At 52.7% G+C, this 15819-nt stretch overlaps 1 protein-coding gene across 1 annotated transcript in view; it reads left to right on the top strand.

The window, feature by feature from the left end:
- Positions 1-15819, top strand: part of Sdk2 (sidekick cell adhesion molecule 2) — a 270658-nt gene that overhangs the window by 225089 nt on the left and 29750 nt on the right. Inside the window, exons 28-36 of the mRNA XM_040750019.1 lie at positions 90-188; positions 2363-2557; positions 3820-4021; positions 5074-5177; positions 5647-5717; positions 6788-6923; positions 8333-8389; positions 10530-10631; positions 10751-10866. Of these exons, the coding sequence (XP_040605953.1) occupies positions 90-188; positions 2363-2557; positions 3820-4021; positions 5074-5177; positions 5647-5717; positions 6788-6923; positions 8333-8389; positions 10530-10631; positions 10751-10866 (1082 nt within the window). The remainder of the gene's footprint in view (positions 1-89; positions 189-2362; positions 2558-3819; positions 4022-5073; positions 5178-5646; positions 5718-6787; positions 6924-8332; positions 8390-10529; positions 10632-10750; positions 10867-15819) is intronic.

Below are 15819 nucleotides of genomic sequence, written 5' to 3'. Positions count from 1 at the left end.
TGGATTCCCCCTCCCTCGTGCCCAGCTGGTCCTGGACTGGGTTTGGGATGGAACTGTAGCCTCAACTTTCTCCCTTCTGTCTCCTCCAGTCCCAGGTCCACCCATGGGCATCCTGTTTCCAGAGGTGAGAACCACGTCTGTGCGGCTCATCTGGCAGCCCCCCGCAGCCCCCAATGGTATCATCTTGGGTAAGTCTGTGCCATTTCCTGTGCCCTTCCTAGGAAGGGCAAAGGAAGCAGAGATAGGACAGGCCCGAGAAGCGTCCTCAGCTCCCGAGGAATAGGGTGTGACAAGCCATCATGGTGTCCACACCTGCAACACCAGCACTCAAGAGGCAGAGGCAAGAGGATGGGGGGTTCGAGGCCGTCCTGGAATGCTAACAAACTCGAGGCTAGCCTTGTTTATTTGGGCTTACAGTCCCAGAGGGGTAAGAGTCCATCATGGGGGGGCGTGGCAGTGAGTGAGTGGCAGGCATAGTGACAAAAGCAGCAAGCCAAGCGATCACATCTTTAACAGAAAGCACAAAGCAGAGGGAGGGGCCTGGAAGTAGAGTGAGCTATGCAACCTCCAAGCCCACCCCAGCGACGTACTTTCTCCAAGGCCTCGCGTCCTAAACATCCCCAAACAGTGCCACCACCTGGGGATCAATACCTGAGCTTACGGGAGACATGTCTCACTCATACCACCACACTGTCTCAAAAAAAAAAAAAAAGATACACATCGTGTAATGCCAGCTCACAAGAGGGAAAGGCAAGGGGTGAGCTGCAAATTTGAATCCAGATTGGTCAATATAGCAAGTTCTAGCCCAGCGAGATATGCAGAGCAGGACCCTCTCTCAAAGCGGTGGTGGTAGTGCTGGTGCTGGTGCTGATGCTGATGGTAATGATCATGCTGGTGCTGATGATGGTGATGGTGATAATGGTGGTGGTGATCACGGTGATGGTGGGGGTGGCAATGGTGATGATGATGGTGATGGTGGTGATGCTGATAATATCTTGGCCTTCATCATCATCATCTCTTTTCCTGTTGCTGTGATAAAATACCCCGGCAAAAGCAATTTAAGGGAGAGAGGACCCATTTGACTGGCAGTTCCCAAGTTAGAGTCCACCATTGGCAGAGAAGTCCACAGCATCGGGAGCTCAAGGAGCTCGTCACATCCCATCACAGTCAAGAGCTGGGCAGTGAACCAGTGTGTGCTCAGCTCACGCGCAGCTGGCCCTTCCCCAACCGTTGAATGGTCATGTCTACAATCCAGATATGTCTTCCCGAGTCAGTTAACATAATCAAAGTAATCCCTCAGTTATTCCCAGCCGCCTGCCTCCAGGGGAAGACTTGTCAAGTAAGACTGGCCATCAGTCTTGTTTCTCCTGATAGTACTCTGAGCCCATCACTGTATCTGCAGGAGAGCAAGGTCAAGGGTCAGCTATCTTAAGAACTGTACATTTTCTTTATCCTTCCCAGGGCCTCTGGCCGGTCCCTTGCCAGCTTTCCATCTAGTAAACTTTGGCCAGGCAAGATTCCCTCAACATGCATACACACACACACACACACACACACACACACACACACACACACACACACAGAGTCTTGAGGAGTTCTAGGTCAGCCTAGATAGCCTAGCTGTCTAGGAACACATGCCTAGATAATAGTAGTAGTAGTAGTAGTAGTAGTAGTAGTAGTAGTAGTACTAATATTTTAAATGAAATAAACTGAGCCTAGAGAGATGAGTCACTGGTTAAAAGCACTGGCTGCTCTTGCAGAGGACCTGGGTATGATTCCCACAACCATCTCTAACTCCAGTTCCAAGGGATCTGATGCCTTCTTCTGACCCCCCTGGGAGCCAGGCACACATGTGTGCACAGAGGCAAAACGTTCGTAGAAATAAAATATTTTTGAATTTTTTTTTTAGTAAATTAAATAAACTGGTGAATGTGCACACCAAAGGTGACTTAGCGTAGCTGTGCGTCGCTTATGGGATTGTGCAACACTAGCCCTCGAGGAATGCCACATGTGAGAAGACAAAATGATGGAGGGGGTCAAGCCCTTTAGACTAGAAAGCGCGGTGCTGTGGCTTCAGAGCTGCCACTAGCTAACAGGTGACTGGGCCTCTTCCACCCTCGTGTGGACCCATGAAGGGGTCTGAGACACTCGCATTGAACTTCTTATCCCCACGGCAGTCCGCATCCCTCAACAGCAGCTGAAGGTGTAAGGGTGACCAGAACTGTGCCACACAGCCAAAACAGAGTGGGGGAGGCCTGACTGCGTGTGCCGCTGTGCCCGCGTGGGGACGGGTCCTCTCACGGGGCACCCGGGCTGCTTGCTCTGCTCCGCCATCATTGCCCTTTTCCTGTCTTCCCCGCAGCCTACCAGATCACACACCGCCTCAATGCCACTACCGCCAACACCGCCACCGTGGAGGTCCTGGCACCCAGTGCCCGCCAGTACATGGCCACCGGCCTCAAGCCAGAGTCTGTCTACCTGTTCCGAATCACAGCCCAGACCCGCAAGGGCTGGGGAGAGGCTGCTGAAGCCTTGGTGGTGACCACAGAAAAGAGAGGTGACTGCCCGTGGGGCTGGGGACGGCTGGGGAGCTGAGGAAGGACTCTGTAGCCCACCCAGAGGGTTAGCATCCCTCCTAGTGGGTGCCTGGCATAAACAGTGAGGAACCATGTTGCTTTAGTTCCAACAGTAGAGCATGGGCTCCAATGTTGGAGTCAAGGTCAGTGAAGGCTCATGCCATCTTACAAAGCTGAACTGGGATTCCCCAGGATCCTACTCTGCTCTGGGTTTCTAAAGGACAGGTGGAGGTTGAGGTGTAACTCAACTGATAGAGTGCTTTGCCTGGCATGCATGAAGCCCTGGGTTCAAATCCCAGCGGTGCTTAAACCAGATGTGGTGATGCATGCCTTGGGGGGTCCAAGCAGGAAGATCAGGAGTTCAAGATCATCTTCAACTACATAGCAAGTTTGAGACCAGCCTAGGATCCATGAGACACTATCAAAATAAATAAAGAATAAATAATACCAAAGAGATGGTTGATGGCCATTCTCCACCCCCTCTTAGTCCCCTTCACATCCCTGTCCTTGTCCAGCTGGGCTAGAACCTGGAGTCTACTCTGTTACTACCTTACTGCCCTGAGCAGGCACCTTGACTGAGAGTGGGTGCCCTATGCAAGCCTGAACTGTTAGGAAATGTTCCCATGAAGAAACAGCAAGGCAGTGGATTTCCTCCAAGAGCTCCTTAAAGGATGTGGGGCAACATCTGTATCCCTCTGGGTTGCCCTAGTTGAGGAAGATGCTCCTGGCCTTGAGTAGGTTGAGGGGAGGGGCTCTGCAAAGTATCCCCCAGTCACAAGGAGTCCCACCACAAAGAAGCATCAAGGCCAAGGACCCTGAGGCTTGGAAACCTGCCATCCGGGGTAGGAAAGTAGTTAAGTAAAGGGGGAAGTGAGCAAGGGGATGATGGGAATGAATTCCCACAGGGAAGCATGGCTCACCCACTCAGTCAGGCAGGTCCCGTCTCTGTGGGTGAGGGGGGGGACGGCAAATGTATCTACTCCTCCATCCCGAGCTGTCATGAGAGGCGTGACTCTCCAGGCACCAAGGGCTCTGGAAGCTGAGGGAAGGTCTCACCTGAAGACTCATGTGTTGGCTGCCGCCAGAAACCACCCAAGCTTCACAAACGTGGAAGTGCGATAGAGAGGAGTTGTGGGTCCCAAGCTCTGGGTACCTCCTCCCTGCCCTTGAGAAAGGACAGCTGCCGCACCACCGCCCTGCTCAGGCCACACTGTCTCTGCTGTTCCCTGCCCTGCCCCCCCAGACCGCCCGCAGCCCCCTAGCAAGCCTGTGGCGCAGCAGGAATTCGTGAGAGCTCGCAGTGTGCTGCTGTCCTGGGAGCCAGGCAGCGACGGGCTCTCCCCGGTGCGCTACTACACCATCCAGACGCGCGAACTGCCCAGCGGCCGGTGGGCACTGCACTCGGCCTCTGTGAGCCACAACGCCTCGGCCTTCACCGTGGACAGGTAAGGTGGGGTCCGCACCCGCTTCTCTGTTCCCTTCTCTGCTGGAGACAGTGACCCTTGCGGGGACAGGGGTGGGGGCGGGGCGGGGGCGGGGCGGGGTGGGGGGCGGGGTTCCGGGAGCACCTTCAGCTGGCCACCCTAGCCTGCCTCAGCTCACCCCACCCGGCACGCTCATCCATTCCAGCTCTCTTCTCCTCCTTGGGAAGCCCATTAAGGCTACCTCTTAATTATCTGTGGAGCCTGCCGGCTCCCTGAGCTAAGCGCTTGCTGTCCTTCGTTAGCGATTCTCCCGACGGCCCGTCCTCCTCCCATCTCTAATAGGGTACGAAGCTCCTCTCCAGAACTCGAGCCTCAATCTAGTCCCCGGAGGTTGTAATTTTTTTATATTCCAGTCAACGTGACCTGGGACGTGAGCAAGTCTTTCCTCCCCCCTCCCGGAGCCCTGTAGATCAAGAAGAAGGATGTGTATTGGGAAGAAAATGAGGCTCACAGAGACAATAATTCATCTTGTCTCTGGGGAACTCCACCTCCCCCACCACCAAAAAAAAAAATCCTAATTTTAGGAAAGGCACCGTAGCTTGCAGGGGATCAGGCATTTAATTGTGTGGAGAGGGAGGTGTGAATGTGTTTGATTTTTGTTTTCTCAACATGGGGTTTCTCTGTGTAGCCCTGGCTGTCCCGGAACTCTCTCTGTAGACCAGGCTGTCCTGGAACTCACAGAGATCCTCCTGCCTCTGCTTCCCGAGTGCTGGGATTAAGGGCATGCGTCACCACTGCATGGCTGTTAATGTTTTCATGGCCACCAAAGCATGGATAAGCTTGAGCCTGGAGATGTGTGGCCTAAGCAGGGATGGTGTGAGGCCTGGCCCGGGGACTCACCCTGTCACTGGGCCTGTCCCGATGAGGCCCCTTCCCGAGCCTTCATGTTTCCCCTTCTCGAAATAATCACACCAGTTTGGGAACAAGTCTTTAACTCCAGAGCCAGTGAGCACCATCATTCATGCTCAAATCACAGTTGACATCTTGGCTTTGGCTCCCATTTCCCGCCGCAGACTCAAGCCCTTCACATCCTACAAGTTCAGAGTGAAAGCGACCAATGACATCGGGGACAGCGAGTTCAGTGAGGAGTCAGAGTCGCTGACCACCTTGCAGGCCGGTCAGTGACACCTCCCTGCCTGGGCACCTTGCTCTTAACCCTGGTTGCTTCCTGAGCGTGGAGTGTTCTTCCGTGGGAGGGGCCTCTGAGGATGAGGGAGGGCTCACTAGGCCTAAAGGTTTGGGACAAAGGGGATTTTACCCAGGACTCGGGGTCCTGAACCCAGCCTGGAATTTAAGTTCACTTCTTCTCTGATGTTCCCCCAGCTGACAGGAAGTGGAAGTAGATACCCACCCAACCCCATACCTAACAGCAACCTAAGTCCTATGGTTTTGAGGGGTGAGGGGCTTCAAGGCCTTGGTTACACCCTGGCTGTTTGCTCTGAGGAAATTGGGGTGGTGGGTGTCCGGGGTAACTTAAGCAGGACCTACCTAGCCATCCAGTGTCAGCAGGATCTGGCCCCCCGTGTGTCCCCAGGGGGTGCTGACACCCCAGCTCACAGAGTCTACTCCTCTGCCTCTCTCCACAGCCCCAGACGAGGCACCCACCATCCTGTCAGTGATACCCCACACCACCACCTCCGTGCTAATCCGATGGCAGGTATGGCTAGGTGAACAGGGTGGGTTCATTTCCAAGGACTCCGGACAGGACTCTTGACTGAGACTGAAACCCCCCCAGCCCCCACCAGAGATGCCTTTGCCTCTGTCCTAAAGCAGCACTGTTGATTCTACAGGGCCCGAGGCAGCCTCACCAATCAGGCGGCCCATGCCTTCTCTGAAGTCTAGCCTTGGACTCAGCAGGCACCCACAGAGCCCCCCCCCCCCCCCCCCCCCGAGAAAGGCTAGCTCCTGTCCCTGCTTCTTGGGATCTGAGGAACTGGCCCCAGCAGCAATCGTTGTGCAGCTGCTGAAGCCTGGGATCCCAGAGGGGACAGCCCTAAGTGGAAATGACCTGGCAGCCACACAGGAGCCCGAGGAAGCAGGAGCAGATGGGATACCCTGGCAAAAGGGCCAGGCGATGCCCATGGCAGCCAGGGAAGCAATTAAGGGGCTAATAAAAAGGCTGAGCCACTTCAACAGATTTCTTTAAGGAGGTATCATAAAGAAAATAGTTTCCACTTGGCAAAGAGCCTGCTCTCCAGCTCAGCCGAGGAAGGGAGCGGAAAGCAAAGCAGGAAAGAGAGGCCATACGCACCCGGCGTGCCCATCCCTGCACATGCCGTAGTAGGCCGTAGTCCTAGCGTAGGCAGGGGGCTCAGCTCATGGCAAACCAGGAAGTGCTGGCCGGGTGATCATCAGAGAGCGGCAGCCCCAGGGAGGCCAGAAGTAGAGTCACAGAGTTCCTGGACCAGCAATGGCTGGCCACTGCAGAGCTGTGTTTTCAGGTCTTGCTGCTGCTGTGTGGCCATGGGCCAGTACCTTAATGTCTCTGAGTGTGTTTCCTGCTCTGCTAAGGGGGGAGAGGGGGTTGCATGGTGACTCCTGCCCTTCCCCACCTCAGAGGGAATGTGACAACCTCTTTGGAAATACTCCAAACCATCCCAATTTTTTTTTCTGGTTGAGACAGAGTCCCTGCTCTGCCTCTGCAGGAGGTGTGGCGGGTGAGGGGGGGAGTAAGATAAGCAGGAGTCAAGGGAGCTCCCCATGTTTGACCCTCGTGCCCGTCCGTAGCCTCCAGCTGAGGACAAGATCAACGGCATCCTCTTGGGCTTTCGAATCCGGTACCGGGAGCTGCTCTATGAAGGACTGAGGGGCTTCACTCTTCGAGGCATCAACAACCCCGGGGCCAAGTGGGCTGAGCTCACCTGTAAGTAGCCATCACAGGGTCCTGGGGAGGGGCTGGGGAGGCGTGGCCATCTCCCTGCTCTGATGCTCCCTTGAGTCCACTAACCTGCAACCCCACCTCTCTCTCCTCGTCCCATTCACTCACTGGCTGAGCATTCATTGAGTGCCTTCTACATACTCCAAGACCCTCTGGGCACACACCAGTGGTTATGCAGACAGGGCCCCTGACCTCCTGGATCAGTCTGAGGAAGGAACAGTCAGGCATTCAATATGTAAACCCTGACATACCGTCAAGGGCCATGAGCTTGGGAGACTGTTCCAGAAGAGTTCCAAAGGGAGGGAGGAGCCACCAGTTTAGAAAAATCATCAGCCTCGACATCTAAACCCCCCACCAAGGACAGCATTCAAGACCCCATCCTACTCCCCAGGAAATCGACACACCCAGCCCTAGGGTCAAAGAAGCCAGCCGTCAAGAACGGGAAAGCCATGAGCAAGAGAAGGGTGTGAGTGGACACTGGGTCTGTAGGGTACACAGGGACATAGAGGTGATGGCCTTGGCTATAGGAGGTGTGGGAGAAACTGAGGCAAGGAGGCTGTTGCGTTAACTTACAAAAGAACATGAGGCTGAGCCAAGGAGGCAGGCTAGGTGTGCCGCGTGAATTCCGTGGGGCTCCACGTCTGTTCAAGGAGAGGAGAAGGGAGCAGGCAGGAAAGAGGAGTGTGTGTAGAGGAGGAGGAGGAGGAGGAGGAGGAGGAGGGCAACACTGTTCACCAAAAGGGAAGTGAGCTTTGGGGGAGACAGCCCAGGTCCCTGTGGGCTGTGGTGCTGCACCCCTGTCCCCCAGGCTTGTGAAGCCTCAGCTCCCGGGGATGTTCACAGACAACAAAACCACTGAACATGGAGTGAGAGCATATTAAAGGAAGCCCGCAGAAATGCCCACGCTAACGTCTCATGTTATTCCCTTATCTTCATTTATTTATTCTGGCCGATGTCTGCTTATGGCGGTGATTTTATATGGCCTGCGTCTAATTCACTCATATTTCTTGACAATAAAATTGTTTCTGGTTCATATGAGGAAATTGACGATGCCGATATTTCACCCTGCTTTGCCGAGAGCTCCACAGTGAAACCGGGGAACCCGTGGGACGAGAGGGTCCCCCAGAACTGTTCCCAGGGTCCCTAGGCTCCAAGAGGCTCCCCATGGTCAATGTACACCAAGATAGGGACAGCAATGTTTTAGGATCTGCCCTCTCCCCAAGTTCCCATCTCGGCCCCTGACTCAGCACCAGGAATTGGAAGCCATCCTCCTACCCACTCTATCTCCAACCTTGTCATCCCATCCCAGGCCTGGTTGGTTCCCAGTGGGGGGACGCCTGTGTATACTAACCTCTGTCTGCTGTCTCCCTGGCCTCTCACCTCCTACCCCCTAGCCTTGTACTCCATGCGGAACCTGACCCGGCCCAGCCTCACGCAGTACGAGCTAGACAGTAAGTCCCCTTGCATGGTGATTCGCCGTGGCCCAGGCCTCCTGGGATGGGCTGGGGAGGGGATTCTCAAGAACACCTGGACCCAGGTGAACCAGGTATCTGCTGTCCTGGTTTACTTTTTGTTACTGTGATAAAGACTATGACAAAAAGCAAAAAGAGTTTGTTTGACTTATAGATCCCAATCATAGTCCGTCCATCACTAAGGGATATAACGATATTCGATGCTATATAGGGAAAACAATATATTTATTTACCAGAGAGAGAGAGAGAAAGAGTCACACAGACCAGGAGTTAGAAACGTGGCTGGCTTCCAGGAGAAAAAGGGAAGCCCCTTTTCCTTTCACTTCCTTTTATCTCTACCTTGACCCTGCCCTGTTGGGCAGATAGCTTTGTGGGGTTCACTCCTACAAAGGGAAGCCATGTAGGAACTCAAGGCATGTTGAGGAATGTTGCTTACTGGCTTGCTCACCATAGCTTTCTCGGCCAGCTTTCTTATAGAACCCAGGACCACTAGCCCAGGGGTGGCACCACCCACAGTAGTGGTCCCTCCCACATTAGTCTTTAATCAGGAAGATGCCCCCACAGACTTACCTACAGGCCAATCTGATGGAGGCGTTTTCTCAAATGAGGTTCCCTCTTCCCAGATGAGTCTAGCTGTGTCAAGGTGACGACAAAAAAAAAAAAAGCTAGCCAGCACACCCATGCCTACCCAGTGTGCTTGAATACTGGGCCCACCTATACAGCACACACCCCTTGAGGACACGTGAGGAAGAAGGCTTTTAGAAGAGACTCCTCCAAGCATGCCCTGTAGGTGCTGAGTAGTAAAATACAGACTTGGGCGGATGAGAGGGCAGTATGTCAACTGCAGGATAAAGCGTCCTACGGGACAAGTAGGTGGGTGTCTATTACCATCGCCTGACTTGGCCCATGTGATGCACGTTGGCCCTCACTGCCTCTCTAGCCCTGTCTCAGGCTCCTGGAGTTGTGTGGCTCACCTCTGCCCCCTCTCTCTTTCTGAAGCCTCAGCAGGCTGCACGCACACACACACACACACACACACACACACACACACACACACACACACACAGAGTCTTATCAGGAAAAACCAACCTCAGAGTCTAGACTTCCCTTCTCTCCTCAGCATAGCCTATTCCATGACAGAACCACCCCCCTGGGTGGGAGGGAGACAGGGTCAGTCTGCTTCAGAGGACTGCAGGGCATACCAGGAAAAGGGATCATATCTCCCATCCAAGACAACAGAGCCCATTTTCCTGTAGCAGCTTCTATTCCCCAGGCCCCCCCCCACCTCGATCTTGACTAATACATGAGATTTCTTGACCCAGGATTCGCATTCCATAAGCACTTCCCCTCTAGGACTGAGTCAGTGGGGGCGGGGGTGGGAGGGTGGACTACACAGTGGTAAAGCTTGTGCTCAGCCTTAAAGAGACCCTGGACTCCATCCCTGGCCCCCCGAAAGGTAGGAAAAAAAGAGCTGCTGTATGGGGACACAGCAGGGACATGGCTGAAACGGTTTACATCTGCCATAGTGGGAGGAGTTCAGGCAAGGAAGGTTTGAGCCTCCGGTCCAGGGTGGCCAGGACTGCTAATACTAACCCCTCCAGTCTCAGCACGATCCACTTGGAGATGCAATTGTCTTCATGACCCTAGAGCAGGAGGCTGTTTTATGTCACAAATTCTGTTGGCAGGCACAGCCCAAGCATCCAGGCATTGCCTCTCACCTGTCTCCTCCCCATTGTCACCTGGGGCACTGGGATGGTAGACATGTGACAAGTGGGCTTCCGGCCACTCCTGGTACCAGCTGACAAGGGAGCTCAATGCAGTATGGAATATAATATATTTATTTGCCAGAGAAAGAACTTACACACAAGCTGGGGGCGGGGGGGGGGGTGTCAGAAGCGTGGCAGGCTTCCATAGGGAGTGAGAGAATAATTTTCCTTAAATAGCCCACCTGTGCTAATCTTCATATATCCCCATCCTTTTGGGCAGATAGTTTCGTGGGCTCTCCCCTACAGACATGCCTCCTTCCTCCCCAGTGGCTCCAGCCTCCACGGGGGACTCTTCCCCAGGCTCTGTGATCTCTGTGTTCCTGACCCCACCCCACCCCCATTCTCGCCCACAGATCTGAGCAAGCACAAGCGTTATGAGATCCGGATGAGTGTGTACAATGCCGTGGGGGAGGGGCCCTTGAGCCCACCACAAGAGGTCTTTGTCGGAGAGGCGGGTGAGTGTGCCCTCCTGAGTCCCAGGAACTCACCCGGGGTCCCTACGCTGCCCCCGCCCACCTCCTCGTCCGTAGTTTACGCCCTTGAATACTCACTCACCCACCTTGGTGCCCTCCAGTACCCACGGCAGCACCACAGAACGTGGCCATCCACAGTGCCACAGCCACGCAGCTAGATGTGACCTGGGAGCCACCGCCTCTGGAGAACCAGAATGGAGACATACAGGGATACAAGGTATGGGAGATCTGGGAGAGGAGTGGGTTCGGAGGGACAAAGGGACAGGGAGGGCTGAGTGGGTGGGATGATGTCCCCCGCCCTTCCTGATCACAGCCAGGTGTTTGCCCTCAGGCTCCGCCGCACACCTGTGACTGTGGCTGTCTGCACGGCTGACAGAAACAAACACTGTGGCATTGTAGAATATTTACAGTCTGAAGCAGGCTGAGCTTGGTCCAAGGAACTCAAACCACACCCCGGCTTATTCTTCTCTAAGACACCACCTCCAGCCCCGTAGCCACTTAAGATTTCTGAGGAGTAGGGGCTGGGGATGTAGCTTGGTCGGTAGAGTGATTTATTGGAATGCACAAAGCCCCAGGTTGAACCCACAGCGCTGTGTAAACCAAATGTGGTGGTTTGTGTGACCCCAGCACTCGGGAGGTAGAGGCAGTAGGACTGGAGTTCAAGGTCAACCTGGACTTTTTAGCAGGTTTGAGACCAGCCTCAGCTACATGAGACTCTGTCTCAAAAAATAAAATAAAATAAATCTGCGATTCCTAGGCCCTGATATTGATTTAATGATCAATTTGCAAAGCACCGCTGGCAATATTTGAAGATCTGTTTGAAGGGCATCTCTGATTCGGGATGCTGTGTTATGGTGGGGTCGTATTTGTAGAACCCTCTGAACTCTCGCAGCTTGCTAAAGACCTAGGAAGCTGCTACATTGTGGGCCCGTTTTATACGGCTGAGGAAACTGACCCAACTGATGTAGTCTGGAGAGTTCACAAACTAGCAGGTGTTAGAATCCAGTGCCTAGCCGGGCGGTGGTGGCGCACGCCTTTAATCCCAGCACTCAGGAGGCAGAGGCAGGCGGATCTCTGTGAGTTTGAGACCAGCCTGGTCTACAAGAGCTAGTTCCAGGACAGCTAGGGCTACACAGAAAAACCCTGTCACAAAATATATAGGCAGATAGATAGATAGATATAAAATCCAGGTGCCCAACTCAAGCTTGTCAGGAAACAGAAAACACAGCCTATCCCCTGGAAGAGGTGATGTATGGAACACATGGGCAGGGCCAGGGAGGAGCCAGAGTGTAGAAGAATAAAGAGCTAACCGAACTCCCTCACTGGAGCATGCAACCCTCGGCTGTGATGGAAGCATCCGGAAGAGACTGAATCCTGATATTCAGAAAACTGACCCCATGCAATAGCCTTAGAAGAGACTGATTCCTGATATTCAGAAAAAAACTGACCCCATGCAATAGCCTTAGAAGAGACTGGTTCCTGATATTCAGAAAACTGACCCCCATGTAATAGCCTTGTGGCACAGCGTATGCAAACCACAGGACCCAATGGTTTTCCTGGCCTATCCTGTCATTGCACGGGTGACAAGGACTGTCCACCAGGGTGAAGCACTTTCTCAGTCACACAGCCTGTGGAGACAGGCCGCCCTGGTGTAAGGCAAAATCCAGTATAGGAAGTTTTCCATTCAGGATGGAGGAAGAGGAGGAGAAGAAGGGGAGGGAGGCACCAAGCCAAGGAAGCTCTGAAGATGGGTAATACCCCCTCAAGGCTTTGCCCAGGAGTGCCAGCTGGAAAAACCAAGCATTGCACCCATAGCATACGCCTCCAGGTGGAGGCAGCCACAGTGTGCAGTCACTAGACTGTTGAGGTTTAGAAGTTGTGAATTAACATACAGATCCAGGAAATGTGTGGGTGCCCGGGTACCATATAGAACACAGAAGATGTCTGCAGTTTCCAGAAAATACACGTCATGCCTGAGTCTGAACCGCAGGGATGGAATTGTCGTGTCCTCAGTGACAGCTAATCAGTGCTGTGTCATCAGGGCCCACCGACATGTATGCAAGCAAAACACCGAAGCACATAAAAACAAAATAAATTATTTAAAAAATAAGAGAGAGAGAGTTCAAAGTCCTTCTCAACCATATAGCTGGTTCAAGGCTATGCCAGGCTGCATGAGACTATCAATAAGTAAACAAAACGGGCTGAGAACGCGAGTGAGTGGTTAGAGCAACTGCCTGTCATGCGAGAGGGTTCCATCCACAGCATCGCCTTCCCTGGGGGGGGGGGGATGAATGATGGGAGAAACAACTGTGGTGTCACAGTGATAGGAGACAGTAAAGCCCCACCTGATTCCTTCAGCTTCCCGTCCCAGCGCTCTGCTGGGAATAAAGTGAGGGAGAAAGGGCGGGGGGGGGGAAGGGGGCATAGGAAAGAGCCGTTGTCAAGGCGTCTATTCCCCACAGGCTCTTCTGTGTCTGTGGAGCCAACCTGCCGAGGAGCACAGACACTGGAGGAAAATGTTGGGACTGAACTGAACGCGGAGACATTTTCCCTGTCGATATTCTCTAGACGGCGTGTTGTGATGGCCTTGACCTCAAATTAGGTGTTCTTAGCGGTCTAGAGACAGCGTGAAACTCATAAGAGGATGAAGTGGGTTTCTCTCGCCGCATGTGGCAGGATTTCCCTCCTTTTAAAGCGGAAATAATATTCTAGCGCGCGCACGTGTGTGTGTGTGTGTGTGTGTGTGTGTGTGTTGCATGTGCGCACGTGCACACACATTTGTCCACTCACCCACTGACAAATATTTAGGAGGGGTTGTAGCCAGACGTTTCTCTGTCCCACTCGCCAGTCCTGCAGTCACTTATAAAGTCATCATAATTGTTTGGCTGATGGCTCAGGCTATTTACTAGCTAGCGCTTACATTTAAATTAACTCGTATTTCTTATCTGTGCCTCTCTGCACTGTTCGTGGCCTGTTTCCTCATTTTCTGCATGTCTGGCTTCCTCGGCACTGGCTGGCGATTTCTCTCAACCCCACCTTCTCCCTCCCTGTATCCTGCCTGGATTTCCTGCCTAGCTATATTCTGCCCTGTCATAGGCCAAAGCAGCTTCATTCATCAGCCAATGATAGCAACGCATATTCGCAGCAACAAATATTCATCAGCCAATGATAGCAACGCATATTCACAGCAACAAATATTCATCAGCCAATGATAGCAACGCATATTCGCAGCAACAAATATTCGTCACGCACAGAGCACAGAAGGACATCCCATGTCAAGGAGTTTGGGGGTTTCATTTGTTTGTTTTTGAGACAGGGTCTTACGTTAGCTTTGGAATCAAACTATCCATTTATTGGATGATGACCTTGAACTTGTGACTCTCGGTCTCTACTTCCCAAGTGCTGGGTGACAGGTATACAATCGGGTGCATGGGTTTTCTGTGTCTTGGCCACTGTGGCTTACTGCAGTGTAAATATCTTCTTCAAGATCCTGATTTTAATACGTTTGGATACGTTCCCAGAAACGAGATTGCTGGATCATATGGTAATTCTATTTTTAATTTTCTTTGAAGAACTCCAGACTGTTTTCCACAGTGGCTATGCGTCTTACATTTCCAGTGATGGCACAGGAGGCTTCAAATTTGTCTCCACCGGGCTGATTATCTTTTGACACTTTGACAACAGCCACCACAAGAGGTGCCACAGGACAGGCCCTTGCGATTTGTTTTGTTTGAGACAAGGTCTCAAGTAACCCAGGCTGGTCTTAAACTCACTATATAACTACGAATGACATTTAACTTCTGATCGTCTTACCTCGGCGCCTAAGTGCTGGGATTACGGGCATGTGTCGTGGTCACTGTGGCATGAACTCTCATGTCCCCGGTGTTTAATAATGCTAAGGACCTTTCCAGGTTCCTGTTAGCCATTTGTCTTCTCTTTGGAAAGGTCCATTTGTTTTCTTGCCACAAAGCTGTATGAACCCAGAAGACACTGTGTGAAGTGAAATAAGGCAACACAGAAAGACCAGTCTATGCAACCTCATTTATACATCAGAGTCCATGGGATAGTAACAGAATAGTCTAAGGCGTGCAATCAGGAAGTAGCGTGTGGTTGCCGGAAGTAGGGAGCACCTGGAGAGAGGCTGGTCAAAGGGCAAACATTTCAAGCCAGGCATAGCGGCACACCCCTCTAATCCCAGCACTCAGGAGTTAAGGACAGGCTGGTCTCTGTGAGTTCAAAGCCAACCAGGGCTACATAGAGAGACCCTGACTCAAAAAGTAAGGATTATATGAGCATTCAGGTCTAATCGAAGCATGGTGGTGCCCACCTTTAATCCCAGCACTTAGAATGCTGAGGCAGAGGGTCACTCCAAGTTCCGGGCCAGCCTGGGCTACATAGCGAGTTCCACGCCTTCCTGAGTTAGACGGCGACTATCTCAAAAAAAAAAAAATCAAAACCAACCGTCAGCCAAAAGAGTTTCAGGCATGTAAGTTCTTGGGTCTAGCCTGCTGTGCTCTAGCCATGACTCACAAAATGTAGGCTTGATGTTTAGTAGCGGGAGAGAGACCAGGAGGGAGGGAAGAGGGAGGGGGAGGGGGAAGGGGAGGGAGAAAGAAATGAAAGACAGTCTTCCAAACTCACTGCCCCTCTTGATCTGCCCTCTTCTCTCCAAGTAGGTTCTCATCCTCACCAGCCCCTCCAAATCTCGCCCATCTCCCCAGCAGTGTGCCTTGACAGCTGAACCATGGCATTTGCCTGCCTGCTTCTCCTCACACTGTCTGTCACCCCTCCTCAGTCCCCTTTGCTGCCCCAGATCCCCACTCCCCCTCATCTCAGCACAGAGACCCCAGGAGTCTGTCTGTTCCTCTTCCCTGACTAGAAGAATCTGGCAGTTCTCTGGGTGCGCTCACCAAGCTGCAGGTGCTCGGGGAGTGTGCATATCTACACATCCAGCCTTGAGCTTTCCTAACTCTGACTCCGGAAGAAGCTGTGTGGCTGCTGTATCCTCGTAGTCAATGGATGAGTGAGTGAGTGGATGAGTGATTTTATGAATGAAAACCTCAACTCCTCATATAAAGAGAATTTTAAAAAAGATGTAGGGTTGTAGCAAAACAAGGCTTTTGTAGTCACAAGATGTCCCAACTGCCGTTTACACATGCCGGGGGCGGAC

Source organism: Mesocricetus auratus, unplaced genomic scaffold (genome assembly GCF_017639785.1).
Source record: "Mesocricetus auratus isolate SY011 unplaced genomic scaffold, BCM_Maur_2.0 Super-Scaffold_100007, whole genome shotgun sequence".
Taxonomy (NCBI): Eukaryota; Metazoa; Chordata; class Mammalia; order Rodentia; family Cricetidae; genus Mesocricetus; species Mesocricetus auratus.
Note: the sequence above shows the minus strand (reverse complement) of the source record. Positions and strands in the feature narration are given on the sequence as shown.